Here is a 15,605-nt window from a genome sequence, read left to right on the forward strand (position 1 = left end):
TGTCCACCTTCATACCTTTTAGTGTAGTCTCCCAATCTACCATGGCCAACTTGTCCCTCATACCCTTGTAGTTTCCTCTGTTTAGATTGAAGACCTTAGTTTCAGATTGGACTACATCACTCTCAAACTTAATGTAAAATTCAATCATATTATGGTCACTTGTCCCTAAAGGCCTCTTCACCACAAGATTATTGATTAGCCCTTTCTCATTACACAGTACCAGATCCAGAATAGCCTGTTCCCTGGTTGGTTCCTCCACATACTGATCCAGGAAACCATCTTGCATGCATTCCAAGAATTTGCCCTCCACACCATTAGTGGTAATTTGATTTGCCCAGTCAATATGTAGATTAAAGTCCCCCCATGATTACCATATTGCCCTTGTTACTTGCACTTCTAATCTCTTGATTGATACTGTGCCTTACATTACCATTACTGTTTGGTGGCCTATACACAACTCCCACCAATGTTTTCTGCCCTTTGCTGTTTCTTAGCTCCACCCAAACTGATTCCAGTTCTACATCACAATCTGCCGAGCCAAGATCTTTTATCTCTACCATACCGCTCTCATTCCTTATCAACAGCGCTATGCCACCTCCTTTTCCTTTTTGTCTGTCCTTCCTAAATGTTGAGTACCCAGGAACATTCAGTTCCCAGCTTTGGTTACCCTGCCACCATGTCTCTGTAATGGCAATTGCATCATACCCATTTACTTCTATTTGTGCCATTAATTCATCCACCTTGTTGCAAATGCTACGTGCATTTAGATAAAGTGCCTTCAACTTTGCCTGCTTAATATTTTTCTGCACTTTGACCCTCTTTACTGTTGGCCTTTGTTTCTGCTCCCTACTAGTTTTGCTGACTACTTTTCTAACTTGCACTTCCAGCTTTGTTTCTCTCCATTCTGGGCCCACACTTAGGTTCCCAGCCCCTTGACAAACTAGTTTAAATCCTTCCCAACAGCACTAGCAAACCCCCCTGACGCAGTCATGGGTAGGTGACGCAAAACTGGTGGATTTAAAAATAAACACGGCTTATAAGAGGAATGGCTGACTGATGGGATGTAAGGAGTTCTACAGTTTAGCGAACCTGGGAAAGAATGGGTTACAGTAAGAGAAAGTGTAATGAGTCTTAATTTCTGTGAGGATAGAAGGAGCAGGAAGAAATGGTAGGATAGTGTATTTACAATTTAGGAAATACAGAGTGCCAGCAGTCTTTAAAGTCTGGATATGCTACTGGATGGCCACGATTGTGTTTGTGGCGCAGCCTGCTGGTATACGTTGCTTCTCATTGAAAGCATCTTCAGAAGTGTTAAGCGAAGCAATGCTTTTATATTAGATTTTATCTACTTTTTAAAAGACCTTCCACAAGTGGCTTTTGTTCATTGTTCTCAATTAATTTTTAGTTATTAGAATGTGGTTATCATGATTCAAAAATATTGTAAGGTCAAGGGAAAAACATATCTTGGAGATTCCTTTAAATACATGCTTCTGGCAGGTTTTTAAAACTAGATGAAGTAAGCTTTAAAATCTGTGTCTCTGAGTGTCTCCCAGTGGCTGAGAGTCTCCATTGAGTTCAGTACGGGGTAGTTAGATCTCAAGGTTAAATGCTGAAGCATTCTTTTACGTTTGAACTTTTGTAATGAGTAAGATTTAACCCAATGCACTGTTTACTTGGTTTACCTTGGGCTGTTCCCTAGACACACAAGGCTAGGCTTATAAAATACCTGTCTTCTTGCAGCACAGATGCATTTAAAAAATAAATAATTGATTTACATTCCCACAGGATATAGGGCGATTGAAAAAAGTAATGCATTTAATCTGATTCTGCACAAATAAATTCAGTTTAAATTCAGTTTAAATGCAGTAAATGGAGTACTGTGCCAATTTAAACTGTTGAAGTATAGATCTTCATAAAAGTGAATTTTACATTTTGTCCTCTTGTTAGAAGATGGTTTTATTTATGATGAGATGTTCTATCTTTTCCTCAAAATCCATAATGTTCTTAAAGCGTTTAAGTTAAGCGTTCATACTTTTATTAAACATCCAGTAATTAAAAAAAAAAAAAAAAAAAAAATCATTCATGGGATGTAGGCGTTGCTGGCAAGGCCAGCATTTATTGCCCATCCCTAGTTGCCCTTGAGAAGGTGGTGGTGAGCCGCCTTCTTGAACCACTGCAGTCCGTGAGGTGAAGATACTCCCACAGTGCTGTTAGGGAGGGAGTTCCAGGATTTTGACCCAGCGATGATGAAGGAACTGCGATATACTTCCAAGTCAGGATGGTGTGTGACTTGGAGGGGAACTTGGAGGTGGTGGTGTTCCCATGCACTTGCTGCCCTTGTCCTTCTAGGTGGAAGAGGTCGCAGGTTTGGGAGGTGCTGCAGAAGAAACCTTGGCGAATTGCTGCAGTGCATCTTGTAGATGGTACACACTGCAGCCACGGTACGCCGGTGGTGGAGGGAGTGAATGTTTAAGGTGGTGGATGGGGTGCCAGTCAAGCAGGCTGCTTTGTCTTGGATGGTGTCGAGCTTCTTGAGTGTTGTTGCAGCTGAACTCATCCAGGCAAGTGGAGAGTATTCCATCACACTCCTGACTTGTGCCTTGTAGATGGTGAAAAGGCTTTGGGGAGTCAGGAGGTGAGACACTCGCCGCAGAATACCCAGCCTCTGACCTGCTCTTGTTGCCACAGTATTTATGTGGCTGATCCAGTTAAGTTTCTGGTCAATGGTGACACCCCCAGGATATTGATGGTGGGGGAATTTGGCGATGGTAATGCCATTGAATGTCATGGGGCGGTGGTTAGACTCTCTCTTGTTGGAGATAGTCATTGCCTGGCACTTGCGTGGCGCAAATGTTACCTGCCACTTATCAGCCCAAGCCTGCATGTCGTCCAGGTCTTGCTGCATGCGGGCATGGACTGCTTCATTATCTGAGGAGTTGCAAATGGCACAGAACACTGTGCAGTCATCAGTGAACATCCCCACTTCTGACCTTCTGATGGAGGGAAGGTCATTGATGAAGTAGGTAAAGATGGTTGGGCCTAGGACACTGTCCTGAGGAACTCCTGCAGCGATGTCCTGGGGCTATGATGATTGACCTCCAACCATCACAACCATCTTCCTTTGTGCTAGGTATGACTCCAGCCAGTGGCGAGTTTCCCCCGATTCTCATTGACTTCTGTTTTATTAGGGCTCCTTGATGCCACACTCGGTCAAATGCTGCCTTGATGTCGAGGTCAGTCACTCTCACCTCACCTCTGGAATTCTGCTCTTTTGTCCATGTTTGGACAAGGCTGTAATGAGGTCTGGAGCCGAGTGGTCCTGGCGGAACTAAAACTGCGCATCAGTGAGCAGGTTACTGGTGAGTAAGTGCCGCTTGATAGCACTGTCGATGACACCTTCCATCACTTTGCTGATGATTGAGAGTAGACCGATGGGCAGTAATTGGCCAGATTGGATTTGTCCTGCTTTTTGTGGACAGGACATACCTGGGCAGTTTTCCACATTGTCGGATTGATGCCAGTGTTGTAGCTGTACTGGAACAGCTTGGCTAGAGTCGCTGCTAGTTTTGGAGCACAAGCCTTCAGCATGATAGCCGGGATGTTGTCGGGGCCCATAGCCTTTGCTGTATCCAGTGCGCTCAGCCATTTCTTGATATCACGTGGAGTGAATCGAATTGGCTGAAGCCTGGCTTCTGTGGTGGTGAGGACCTCAGGAGGAGGCCGATATGGATCATCCACTCAGCACCTCTGTCTGAAGATGGTTGCAAATGCTTCAGCTTTGTCTTTTGCACTGGGCTCCACCATCATTGAGGATGGGGATATTTATGGAGCCTCCTGCTCCCGTTATTTGTTTAGTGGTCCACCACCATTCACGACTGGATGTGGCAGGACTGCAGAGCTTTGATCTGATCCGTTGATTGTCGGATCGCTTAGCTCTGCTTAGGCATACACTTAAATATAGTACTTACAACCACACCTTATGGTTGGGGACTCGAGAATGTACATTTTTGAGCTCAGTATTCAGCTTGATCAAACCCTCCAAATCCAAATCCTCCTTACAAATTGCCACTTTTTATACAATTCTCTTACCCGTACTACGTGACCCTCAGGATTACATAGTTACATCAAAAAGTATGAATACTCCATTAATAAGTTTTATTTAATTCAATTAAAGAAATCAGTCTAACTCTTAATTTCTGTTATCACATTCCTTTCCTGTTATAATTCTGTCTTTGATTATGTATTAATCCACTGATTTAATTTTAGATGTTAAGATATTAGGCCAGATTTTGCTGGAGCGGGGCATCTCGCAACGTTAGACAGACTTGTTCGTGCATGTTTAGGTTGAAAAGAATTTTGCCCACAAAGTTGCTGGAAGTGCGAGCTGATAATGGCACAGCGAGGGCAACAGAACATCGGGGACCTTGGTGAACAGCGGGACAAATAGTGTATCTCCTTAACCAATGAGATTAAGAATTGTGAAATAAACAGGAAGGACTGAGGAGGGTGAATTAGAGTGGGTGAATTCAATGTCAAATCAGGTACAGAAAGAGAGGGAAAGAAAGATTGCATTGAGAGATAAAAAAGACACAAAGGAAAAGTAACACTTTTTTATTTACATTTTTAAAATCTAACAATTCACAACCTGAAAGAATGAGACTCCACACTTACAATTGTTCACTTTCTGTGCATAAAAAGGTTGATTGGCAGTCATTAACAATTATCATGTCGTTAAAAGGCTACATATGCTGATACGATAGTAAAATACTGGAAATCCAAAATAACAACAGAAAATGCTGGAACAACTCAGCAGGCCAGGCAACATCCGTGGAGAGAAAATAGGGTCAACATTTCGGGTGAAAACCCTTTGTCAAGACTGAAGAAGCACAGGAAATGAAATAGATTAAAAGGCCAGTGGGGGCTGGGAGAGAACAAAAGAGAAGTGAAGAGACATTAAGAGGTATTCAAAATGAGACGAGATGGTGATAGGACTAGTGGAGACAAAAGACAGCTCTAGATTAGGTGTGAAATGCGCTGGCAGAATGGGACATTAAGGGAATCAAGGGATATGGGGATAGTGCAGGAAGGTGGAGTTGAGGTAGAAGATCAGCCATGATCTTACTGAATGAGATCCAGAAATGCAGGCTCGAGAGGACAAATGGCCTACTCCTGCTCCTATCTCTTATGTTCTTATAATTCTCCATTTAACTAATGCGGAACGACAAACATTACTACAATATAACGACAAATCAATAATAATTGTATTATATTAGCACACCTCAAGCCAGTCTGATTAACCTTCTCTGCACTGTTTGCATTATAATTTATTTTTTTGAAAATGGACATCTTTTGTTATTTTCTATTTCTTTTATTCCAACGTTATACAAAGTGTTTCTCCTTAATCACACTAAGTCTAATCTTATTCCAGCAAAAAAAAAATCCTCAAGATACAGCTGACTTGACAGTTGCTCATCCAACTAGCATAAAAACAAATTTATCTCAGTTTTGGACATTATGGATACCCTGGAGGTGAAGTCAAACTATATTTTTGAGTTGTGACAAAAGTGTAAGAATTACTGCTCAATAAAACATAATTTGAAGTGGGAGAAGAGGGCAGCTACGCTTCTTCTGTGTTGCAGAGAACATTCAGTGCTGAGTGGGTTAATAATTGTATGCACAATTGAATGAAACATCTTAACATTTTTATTTTCCTCCTCCTCTTCTAAGGTATGTTTCCACTGCAGAAAAGCAGGGCATAGAATGGAACATTGCCCAGAAATGGACCAAGATGAAGAAGAGATGGGAAGTGGTATCTGTTACCGATGTGGTTCCACAGAACATGAGATCCAGAAATGCAGAGCAAAAGTTGACCCTGCTCTAGGTAAATCTGTGCAAAGAGCCTCGTATATGCATCTGACTTTCTTCTGTGATAAGTGATATGTCCACTTTAAAGGGACAACCCATTCGGAACCAGTTTCCCTGAATTATTTCTTGGGATCTGGTGCACTGCTTTAACAGGATAACCAAATCCTGTCGATCTGGTTAGGTAGGACAACTGCTGTTTCGTCAGTTGACAGTTCAGTAGCTGTGCGACAACTCTTGTTTGTGAGCCAATAGAACAGTTGAGCCACATTGCTGAATGAAATAGCGGTAAGCTGAGGAGATCACAGACATGTTTGTGTGGCTTCTGTTAGGTCGGAAATCACTAAATCCGGGTGAATCTGTTTCCATTGAGGTACCCTGATTAAATGGTTTCTACTCATTGCCCCTGTCAGAGCCAAGACAAGTATTGTATATTAATCTTTATGCTGATCAATGTGGTTTAACACGTCTTTGATTATTTTGTACCCTTATCTAAACATAGACAGCATACAAACACCTATGAATAATTAGATTGAAACAAAGATTTAATACTGCTGGAAGATTAAAAATAAATGTAAAACAGCATATTTTCAATAGGTTTTATTTCGCCTTCAATTTTTTCCCCTCCTCTCCTGGAAGCACTGACTCATGCTGGGGTATGGCTCCATGGGGACCAGTCACTATCCTGCATTTTGCCTCAGAAGTTAATTTTCACTTGTGAGCCTAGGCAGTGAATATTGCAGGCCAATAGGAACATCACAGCCAAACCAAACCTGTCCTCATCCAATGTTGCCATGTGAGTACTTTCCAGCGACTCCCGTGGATAGTGACCAGGAGTTGGAAACCCTGGCTGATATTTCCCACCCTGTGCAACAGGCACTGAGGTCAATTGTAGAACCCCAACTGCTACGCATGATGAAGTCAGCTAATTTAACAGAGAATGGGTGCTGAACCTGAGACATTCTGGGTTGTATTGTTAGTCACAGGCTTCTGTTACCAACTGAGCCATCATGTCAACTGTGCAATTACAAGAGTTTAAGATTATTGATGATAATCTTGAATCCTTCAGAAGAGCAGTGCAGGCCAAAGTCTGTCAACTTCTAGGAAACAAATTGGCAGAAAGTGGTTCACTGACACTAATTTGTAACTTTTAATCAAAAAGCCTGTAAAGTTAGATACTGTGTGAAATGGAATGTCATTCTGGTGCAGTAGGAGGTGCTTTACTGACTTTTTGTGTTTTAGAATATTGTCGGAGTAATGCAGAGAGAGCTGTTTATTGCTCCTGACTCTGGTATAACTGACTTGAGAATACTTAATCCTGCAAGCAAGAAGCAAATGGTCCCATTCTCCACCTTGATATGTACAAATAGAAACCAAATAGAACTGTGACAATTTCTTCAGTTGCTAATTGTTGATGTGAGGTGAATTCACCCTGTGTAAGCACAACAAATGCAATGCTGATATTTTTTTAAAACTTAATGGTCCAGAAATTCGGGTCAGGGGCTTCCCGTGGGTGCAAGCCCCCGACCTGCACTTACCTAGCGCGCCGGCCGTTGAGCTGTGGGCCACGTGGGATTCCGATCCTGGGCCTCCTCCAACTGCCGGCGCGCAGTGCTTGCGTATCCCAGGGGCACAGTTAGTTTGATGCGTCCCCTGGGATCACGTGGGCCATGGAGAGCCAATGGTAGCAGGGAATGCATCATTCATAAGTTTGACGGGAAGAGCTGTCAAACCTATAAATACTATAAGCCCCAAAACATCACTAAAACTTCAAATAAATTTTATTTTTAAATCACATTTTTAAAATAACTATAAATTACATGAAATAACTATTTTAAACAATAATTTAAATTTTTGAAAAAATTAATTAAATTTTCTAACGGGGCTAAAAATAAACTTACCTTTCTTTAAAGTATTTAAAAATAATAAACCTGTGGGAATTTTTTTTAATTTTAATTAATTCACCACTTACCTTGTTAAAAGCAGGCCTTGCGCCTGCTTTTTAAAGTGTAACTGCTGGAGACTTACCCTCTCGGAGAAACCTGCAAAAAAAAACGTAAGTTCGATGCACACGTGCTGCCTCTCCGGCGCACGCGTTCCACCTGTCAACCCCTTCTTTCAGGGGAAAGGAAGTGCCGGTTTCCCGCGCATGCGCAGTGCTTGCACGAAACCGGCACTTTCGTTGGGCCTACGCATGAGTACCCTGTGCGTACTCACGTGTTGGGACCTGAATTTCTGGGCCATGTTCCAAACATTGATTTAACATCATTGCTGTTTCTTTCAGTTCCATATGTATATAGTATGTTTATTTTCTATTTTAATATTTTGTGCTTATCAAGGTGAGGGATGTCAGTGCTGAAGAATTAAACACTTTTTCTATTTTTGTCTTCCAATGTTTGCATCAAATACAGGTATAGTGCATCCAGATGCAAAATTAACGTCTCTTTACTTTACCTAAACAAAAAGCCTTAATCCCAAACCTCAGCAGAGTGTCCCCAACTTCACCACTGACATTTTTTTACTCCCCACCACAGCCAATCCATGGCTTCTCTACATGAGAATGAGCCAGTTTGTGGGCAGTGTTGCACTGTGGGCCCATGATCCATAGGAAATGAGTTCAAACTGTCTTCACATTGCTTCCAATTAACAGAGAAGGGAAACTTTCTTATTAACCTATGCTGTACTCAAGCCAGAGGTGAATGGATAGATTGCTAACTCATTAACTACCATCTTCCCTGTTTTAGTACATTTCTGAAATAATTTCTCAAAGTTTCTCAAAAAATACCACTGCTTCAATTTTGCAGGAGAATTTCCATTTGCCAAATGTTTTATTTGTGGCGAAACGGGACATCTCTCAAGATCCTGCCCAGACAACCCAAAGGGCCTATATGCAGACGGTAAGAATATTTTTAAAAGCTGCTCTTTGTTACTCACACCACATGTATAGTTCCATTTAACTGATACTGTACATTGTAAAAGTGAAGGTTTTCATATAAATTCTTGTTTGTTGAGTGCTTTAGTAAGTGATAAATGTAGGTTCTGACAAAGCAAACACTTGTATTCTTTCTCTTGGTGAAATGGACCATACTTTTAGAATGCCTTCCCATGCTGAAGCATCCTCCTTGTTCTACCATGTGGATGTTCACTTAACTCTTTGTCAAGAACAGCAATTTCGAGCAGTGTCTGCCTCAAGGGCCACTCAGGAATGCTGGAAGACACTGCACCATAAAGAGAGTTGGAACATGAATCTGTCCCTGTGATACACTGATGCCAAGTAAAGGCATTTATCCACAAAAGGAGCGAAAGACTACAGGATTGATACTTGTATTAATACTCTAGACTCTAAGCTGGGAACAGCGCTGAATTCCAGCTCTGCAGATGTGTAGGTCCGTAAATATACAAAGTAGGAGATCTGTCCAGGACCACTGGTGAAGAGAAAACAGGCAACAAATGCCCCCCCCCCCACCCCGCCCCAGGATCACAAATAACATTGTTCTACATTAATGTGGCTGTTTCATTTATATATTGCACATGTATGAACTGACTTAATTTCTCATGATTCTCTATAAATCTCTTTCTGTAAATATTAATAATTTTTAACTATAAAATGTGTTTGCATATCTTGTCATTTATAATTTTTTTAAAAGCCTTTACTAGCAGAGATCTGATGATCAACTTTCATAGAGTCATAAAGGCACAGAAGGAGGCCATTCGGCCCATCAAGTCCGTGCCGGCTCTCTGCAGAGCAATCCAGTCAGTCCCATTCCCCCGCTCTATCCCCGTAGCCCTGCAAGTTTATTTCCCTCAAGTGCCTATCCAGTCTCCCCTTGAAAACATTGATTCTCTCCGCTTCCACCACTTCTGTCGGCAGTGAGTTCCAGGTCATCACCACTTGCTGCGTAAAAAAGTTTTCCCTCACATCCCCCTGCCGCCGCATCTCTTGCCCAAAACCTTAAATCTGTGTCGCCTAGTCCTTGTACCATCAACTAGTGGGAACAGCCTTTCCCGATCTAGCCTATCCAAACCCGTCATAATCTTGTACACCTCTATCAAATCGCCCCTCAACCTCCTTTGCTCTAATGAAAACAAATCCAGCTTCTCCAATCTGTCCTTGTAGCTCAGATCCCCCATTCCCGGAACTATTCTGGTAAGCTTGAATAAAGGAGACTATGAAGGTATGAGAGCGGAATTGAGTAGAGTGGATTGGGAAAATAGATTAAAGGGTAAGACGATACATGATCAGTGGTGTACATTTCAGGAGTTATTTTACAACTTCCAAAAAATATATATTCCACTGAGAAGAAAAGGGTGTAAAAGAAAAGACAGCCATCCGTGGCTAAGTAAAGAAATTAAGGATAGTATGCGACTAAAAACAAGGGCATATAAGGTAGCCAAATCTAGTGGGAGGATAGAGGATTGGGAAAACTTTAAAAGACAGCAAAAAATAACAAAAAGATTGATTAAGAAAGTAAATTAGCAAAAAATATAAAAACAGATAGTAAGAGTTTTTATAGTTATATAAAAAGAAAAAGGGTGGCTAAAGTAAATGTTGGTCCCTTAGAGGATGAGACCGGGAAATTAATGGTGGGAAATATGGAGATGGCAAAACACTGAATGAATATTTTACATCAGTCTTTACAGTAGAAGACATTAAGAATATCCCAACACTGGACAAGGAGGGGGCTAAAGGGGGGGGGAGGAGCTAAACACGATCAAAATCACTAAGGAAGTGGTACTCGGTAAAATAATGGGACTCAAGGCGGATAAATCACCTGGACCTGATGGCTTACATCCTAGGGTCTTGAGGGAAGTGGCGGTAGGGATTGTGGATGCATTGGTAATAATTTTCCAAAACTCCCTGGACTCGGCAATGGTCCCGGCAGACTGGAAAACTGCTAATGTAACACCCTTATTTAAAAAGGGCAGTAGACAGAAGGCTGGAAACTATAGACCGGTTAGCCTAACGCCTGTGGTAGGTAAAATTTTGGAGTCCATTATTAAGGAGACAGTAACAGGACATTTGGATAATCATAATTTAATAAGACAAAGTCAGCATGGTTTTATGAAAGGGAAGTCATGTTTGACAAATTTGCTGGAGTTCTTTGAGGAAGTAACGTATAGGGTGGATAAAGGGGAACCAGTGGACGTAGTGTATTTAGACTTCCAAAAGGCATTTGACAAGGTGCCACACAAAAGATTATTGCTTAAGATAAAAAATCACGGGATTGGGGGTAATATTCTGGCATGGATAGAGGATTGGCTATCTAACAGAAGGCAGAGAGTTGGGATAAATGGTTCATTCTCAGACTGGCAATCAGTAACTAGTGGTGTTCCGCAGGGGTCAGTGCTGGGTCCCCAACTCTTTACAATCTATATTAACGATTTGGAGGAGGGGACCGAGTGTAACATATCAAAGTTTGCAGATGATACTAAGATGGGAGGGAAAGTAGTGAGTGAGGAGGACATAAAAAACCTGCAAGGGGACATAGACAGGCTAAGTAAGTGGGCAGAGATTTGGCAGATGGAATACAATACTGGAAAGTGTGAGGTTATGCACTTTGGCAGGAAAAATCGTAGAGCAAGTTATTATCTTAATGGCAAGAAACTGGAAAGTACTGAAGTACAAAGGGATCTGGGGGTCCTGGTGCACGAAACTCAAAAGGTTAGTATGCAGGTGCAGCAAGTGATTAAGAAGGCCAATGGAATGTTGGCTTTCATTGCTAGGGGGATAGAATATAAAAATAGGGAGGTATTGCTTCAGTTGTACAAGGTATTGGTGAGACCGCACCTGGAATACTGTGTACAGTTTTGGTGTCCATACTTAAGAAAGGACATACTTGCTCTCGAGTCAGTACAAAGAAGGTTCACTTGGTTAATCCCGGGGATGAGGGGATGGACATATGAGGAGAGGTTGAGTAGACTGGGACTCTACTCATTGGAGTTCAGAAGAATGAGAGGCGATCTTATTGAAACATATAAGATTGTGAAGGGGTTGGATCGGGTGGATGCAGGGAAGATGTTCCCGATGATGGGTGAAACTAGAACTAGGGGGCATAGTCTTAGAATAAGGGGCTGCTCTTTCAAAACTGAGATGAGGAGGAACTACTTCACTCAGAGGGTGGTAGGTCCATGGAATATGCTGCCCCAAAAAGCTGTAGAAGCTACATCATTACATAAATTTAAAACAGAAACAGACAGTTTCCTAGAAGTAAAGGGAATTAAGGGTTACGGGGAGCGGGCAGGAATTTGGACATGAGTCTAGGTTCGGATCGGTCATGGCCCTGTGGGTAGCGGAGCTGGCCCAGGTGCCGTGTAGCCTGATCCTGCTCCTATTTCGTGTGTCTAATTCTGTTAGATTCAGGAGATGGTTCTGTGATAGTGGATTGGCGGTTAGGATCAGATCAGCCATGATCTTATTGAATGGCGGAGCAGGCTCGAGGGGCCGATTGGCCTACTCCTGCCCCTATTTCTTATGTACTTATGTTCTTAAATCTCCTCTGCACCCTCTCAAGGGCCTTCACATCCTAGCTAAAGTGTGGTGACCAGAACTGGACGCAATACTCCAGTTGTGGCCTAACCAGCGTTTATAAAGGTTCAGCATAACTTCTCTACTCTTGGACTCAATACCTCTATTTATGAAACCCAAGATCCCATATGCTTTGCTAACCACTCTCAATATGTCCTGCCACCTTCAGGGACCTACGTACATTAATTCCCAGGTCCCTCTGTCCCTGCACACTCTTTAAAACGGTGCCATTAAGTGTATATTGCTTCTCCCTGTTCCTTCTGCCAAAATGCATCACCTCACACTTCTCTATTAAATTCCATCTGCCACTTGTCTGCCCATTGATGGCCTTTCTATGTCCTGTTGCAGTCGATTGGTATCATCCTCACTGTTTGCCACACCCCCAGGTTTGGTGTCATCAGCAAATTTAGAAATTCTACTTTGTATTCCAATATCCAGGTCATTTATATATATAAAAAAAAGTGGCCCCAGCACTGACTCTTGGGTAACACCACTGTCTACCATCCCCCAGTCTCAAAAACAGCAATCTACCACAACTTGCTTTTTTCTGTCGTTAAGCCAATTCCTTATCCAAGCTGCCACTGACCCACCTATTCCATGAGCCTCAATTTTGTTAACCAGCCATCTATGTGGTACTTTGTCATACGCCTTCCGAAAATCTATGTAGACAACATCCATTGCATTCCTTTCATCAATCCTCTGTTACTTTATCAAAAAATTCAATTAGATTAGTCAAACACGATCTGCCTTTTACAAATCTGTGTTGGCTCTCCTTAATTAGCTTAAACCTCTCCAGGTGACTTAGTTTTTTCTTTGATTATTATTTCTAAAACTTTACCCACCACTGATGTTAAACTGACTGGCCTGTAGTTACTAGGATTGTCCTTACACCCTTGAACAATGGTGTCACATTTGCCACTTTCCAATCCTCAGGCACCTCCCCCGCATCTAGGGAAGATTGGAAAATTATGGCAAGCCCTTCCGCTATCTCCTCCCCCAATTCCTTTAGCAATCTGGGATGCAAGCCATCTGGTCCAGGCGACTCATCCACTCTAAGCATACCCAACCTTTCTAGTACATCCTGTCTATCAATTTTCACCCCTTCCATTGCTTCTACCTTTTCCACTGCTACCGATATTTTGTCAGCATCCACCTCCTTAGTAAACACCGATACAAAGTACTCATTGCGTATTCTAGCCTTGCCCTGCGCCTCTAAGCATATAACACTTTTGTCGCTAATAGGCCCCACCCCGCCTCTTACTACCCGCTTACTGTTAACATGCCGGTAGAAGATTTTTGGGTTGCCTTTTATGTTAACCGCCATTATACTCTCATATTCTCTCTTTGCCATTCTTATTTTCATCTTCACTTCCCCTCTCAACTTATTGTATTTGGTCTAGTTCTCCCTTGAATAATTCACCTGACATGCATCATACATAGAAACATAGAAGATAGGAGCAGGAGTAGGCCATTCGGCCCTTCGAGCCTGCTCTGCCATTCAATGAGATCATGGCTGATCATCCAAATTCAGTACCCTGTCCCTGCCTTCTCCCCATATCCCTTGATCCCTTTAGCCTTAAGAAATATATCCAACTCTTTCTTGTCTTGAATATATTTAATGAACTGGCCTCCACCGCCCTCTGTGGCAGAGAATTCCACAGGTTCACCACTCTCTGGGTGAAGAAATTCCTCCTCATTTCAGTCCTAAATGGCTTACCCCTTATCCTTAGACTATGACCCCTGGTTCTGGACTCCCCGGCCATCAGAAACATCCTTCCTGCATCTAGTCTGTCCAGGCCTGACAGAATTTTATAGGTTTCGATGAGATCCCCCCTCAATCTTCTAAACTCCAGTGAGTATAAGCCCAATCGACACAATCTCTCCTCATACGTCATTCCTGCCATCCCAGGTATCAGCCTGGTGAATCTTCGCTGCGCTCCTTCCATGGCAAGAACGTCCTTCCTCAGGTAAGGCGACCAAAACTGCACACACTACTCAAGGTGTGGTCTCACCAAGGCCCTGTACAACTGTAGCAAGACATCCTTGTTCCTGTACTCGAACCCTCTTGCTACGAAGGCCAACATACCATTTGCCTTCTTAACCGCCTGCTGCACCTGCATGCTTACCTTCAACGACTGGTGCACAAGAACACCCAGGTCTCTTTGCACTTCCCCTTCTCCCAATCTATTGCCATTCAAATAATCTGCTTTCCTGTTTTTGCCACCAAAGTGGATAACCTCACATTTATCCACATTATAGTGCATTTGCCACGTTTCTGCCCAATCACCCAACCTGTCCAAATCGTACTGGAGTTTCACGACATCTTCCTCACATCTTACCCTCCCACCCAGCTTTGTGTCATCTGCAAATTTGGAGATAGTACATCCAATTCCCTCGTCCAGATCATTAATATATATTGTGAACAGCTGGGGTCCTAGGACCGATCCTTGCGGTACCCCACTAGTCACTGCCTGCCACTCGGAAAACGACCCGTTTATTCCAACTCTTTGCTTTCTGTCCGCCAACCAGTTCTCTATCCAAGTCAATACCTTGCCCCCAATCCCATGTGCCTTAATTTTGCACGCTAATCTCTTATATGGGACCTTATCAAAGGCCTTCTGAAAGTCCAAATACACCACATCCACTGGTTCTCCCTTATCTATTTTACCAGTTACATCCTCAAAAAATTCCAGTAGATTAGTCAAGCATGATTTACCTTTTGTAAATCCATGCTGACTTTGTCCGATCCTGTCACTGCTTTCCAAGTGCTCTGCTATTACATCTTTTATAATGGACTCTAGCATTTTCCCCACTACCGATGTCAGGCTTACCGGTCTATAATTCCCCGCTTTTTCTCTACCACCTTTTTTGAATAGTGGGGTGACATTAGCTACCCTCCAATCCATGGGTACTGTTCCAGAGTCTATCGCGTTCTGGAAGATGACCAGCAATGCATCTGCTATTTCTAGGGCTACTTCCTTAAGTACCCTGGGATGTAGATTTTCAGGCCCTGGGGATTTATCGGCCTTCAGTCCCATCAATTTTCCTAACACCATTTCCCTACAAATACTGATTTCTTTCAGTTCCACCCTTTCATCAGACGCTATGTTCCCCGGCATCTCGGGGAGGTTATTTATGTCCTCCTTTGTGAAGACAGAACCAAAGTATGTATTTAGTTGGTCTGCCATTTCTTTGTTTCCCACTATAAATTCCCCTG

The 15,605-nt window shown here is 42.6% G+C and overlaps 1 protein-coding gene across 3 annotated transcripts in view; it reads left to right on the forward strand.

Moving 5' to 3' along the window:
• The window catches only part of zcchc9 (zinc finger, CCHC domain containing 9), a 68,197-nt gene that overhangs the window by 24,553 nt on the left and 28,039 nt on the right, over positions 1-15,605 (forward strand). For all 3 annotated transcript variants that reach the window (XM_085989400.1, XM_085989401.1, XM_085989407.1), the window contains exons 3-4: positions 5,728-5,881; positions 8,667-8,759. In XM_085989400.1, coding sequence (XP_085845526.1) covers positions 5,728-5,881; positions 8,667-8,759 — 247 coding nt within the window. The remainder of the gene's footprint in view (positions 1-5,727; positions 5,882-8,666; positions 8,760-15,605) is intronic.

Source organism: Somniosus microcephalus, chromosome 1 (assembly GCF_052327205.1).
Source record: "Somniosus microcephalus isolate GS21.2 chromosome 1, FLI_Smic_1.0, whole genome shotgun sequence".
Classification (NCBI taxonomy): domain Eukaryota; kingdom Metazoa; phylum Chordata; class Chondrichthyes; order Squaliformes; family Somniosidae; genus Somniosus; species Somniosus microcephalus.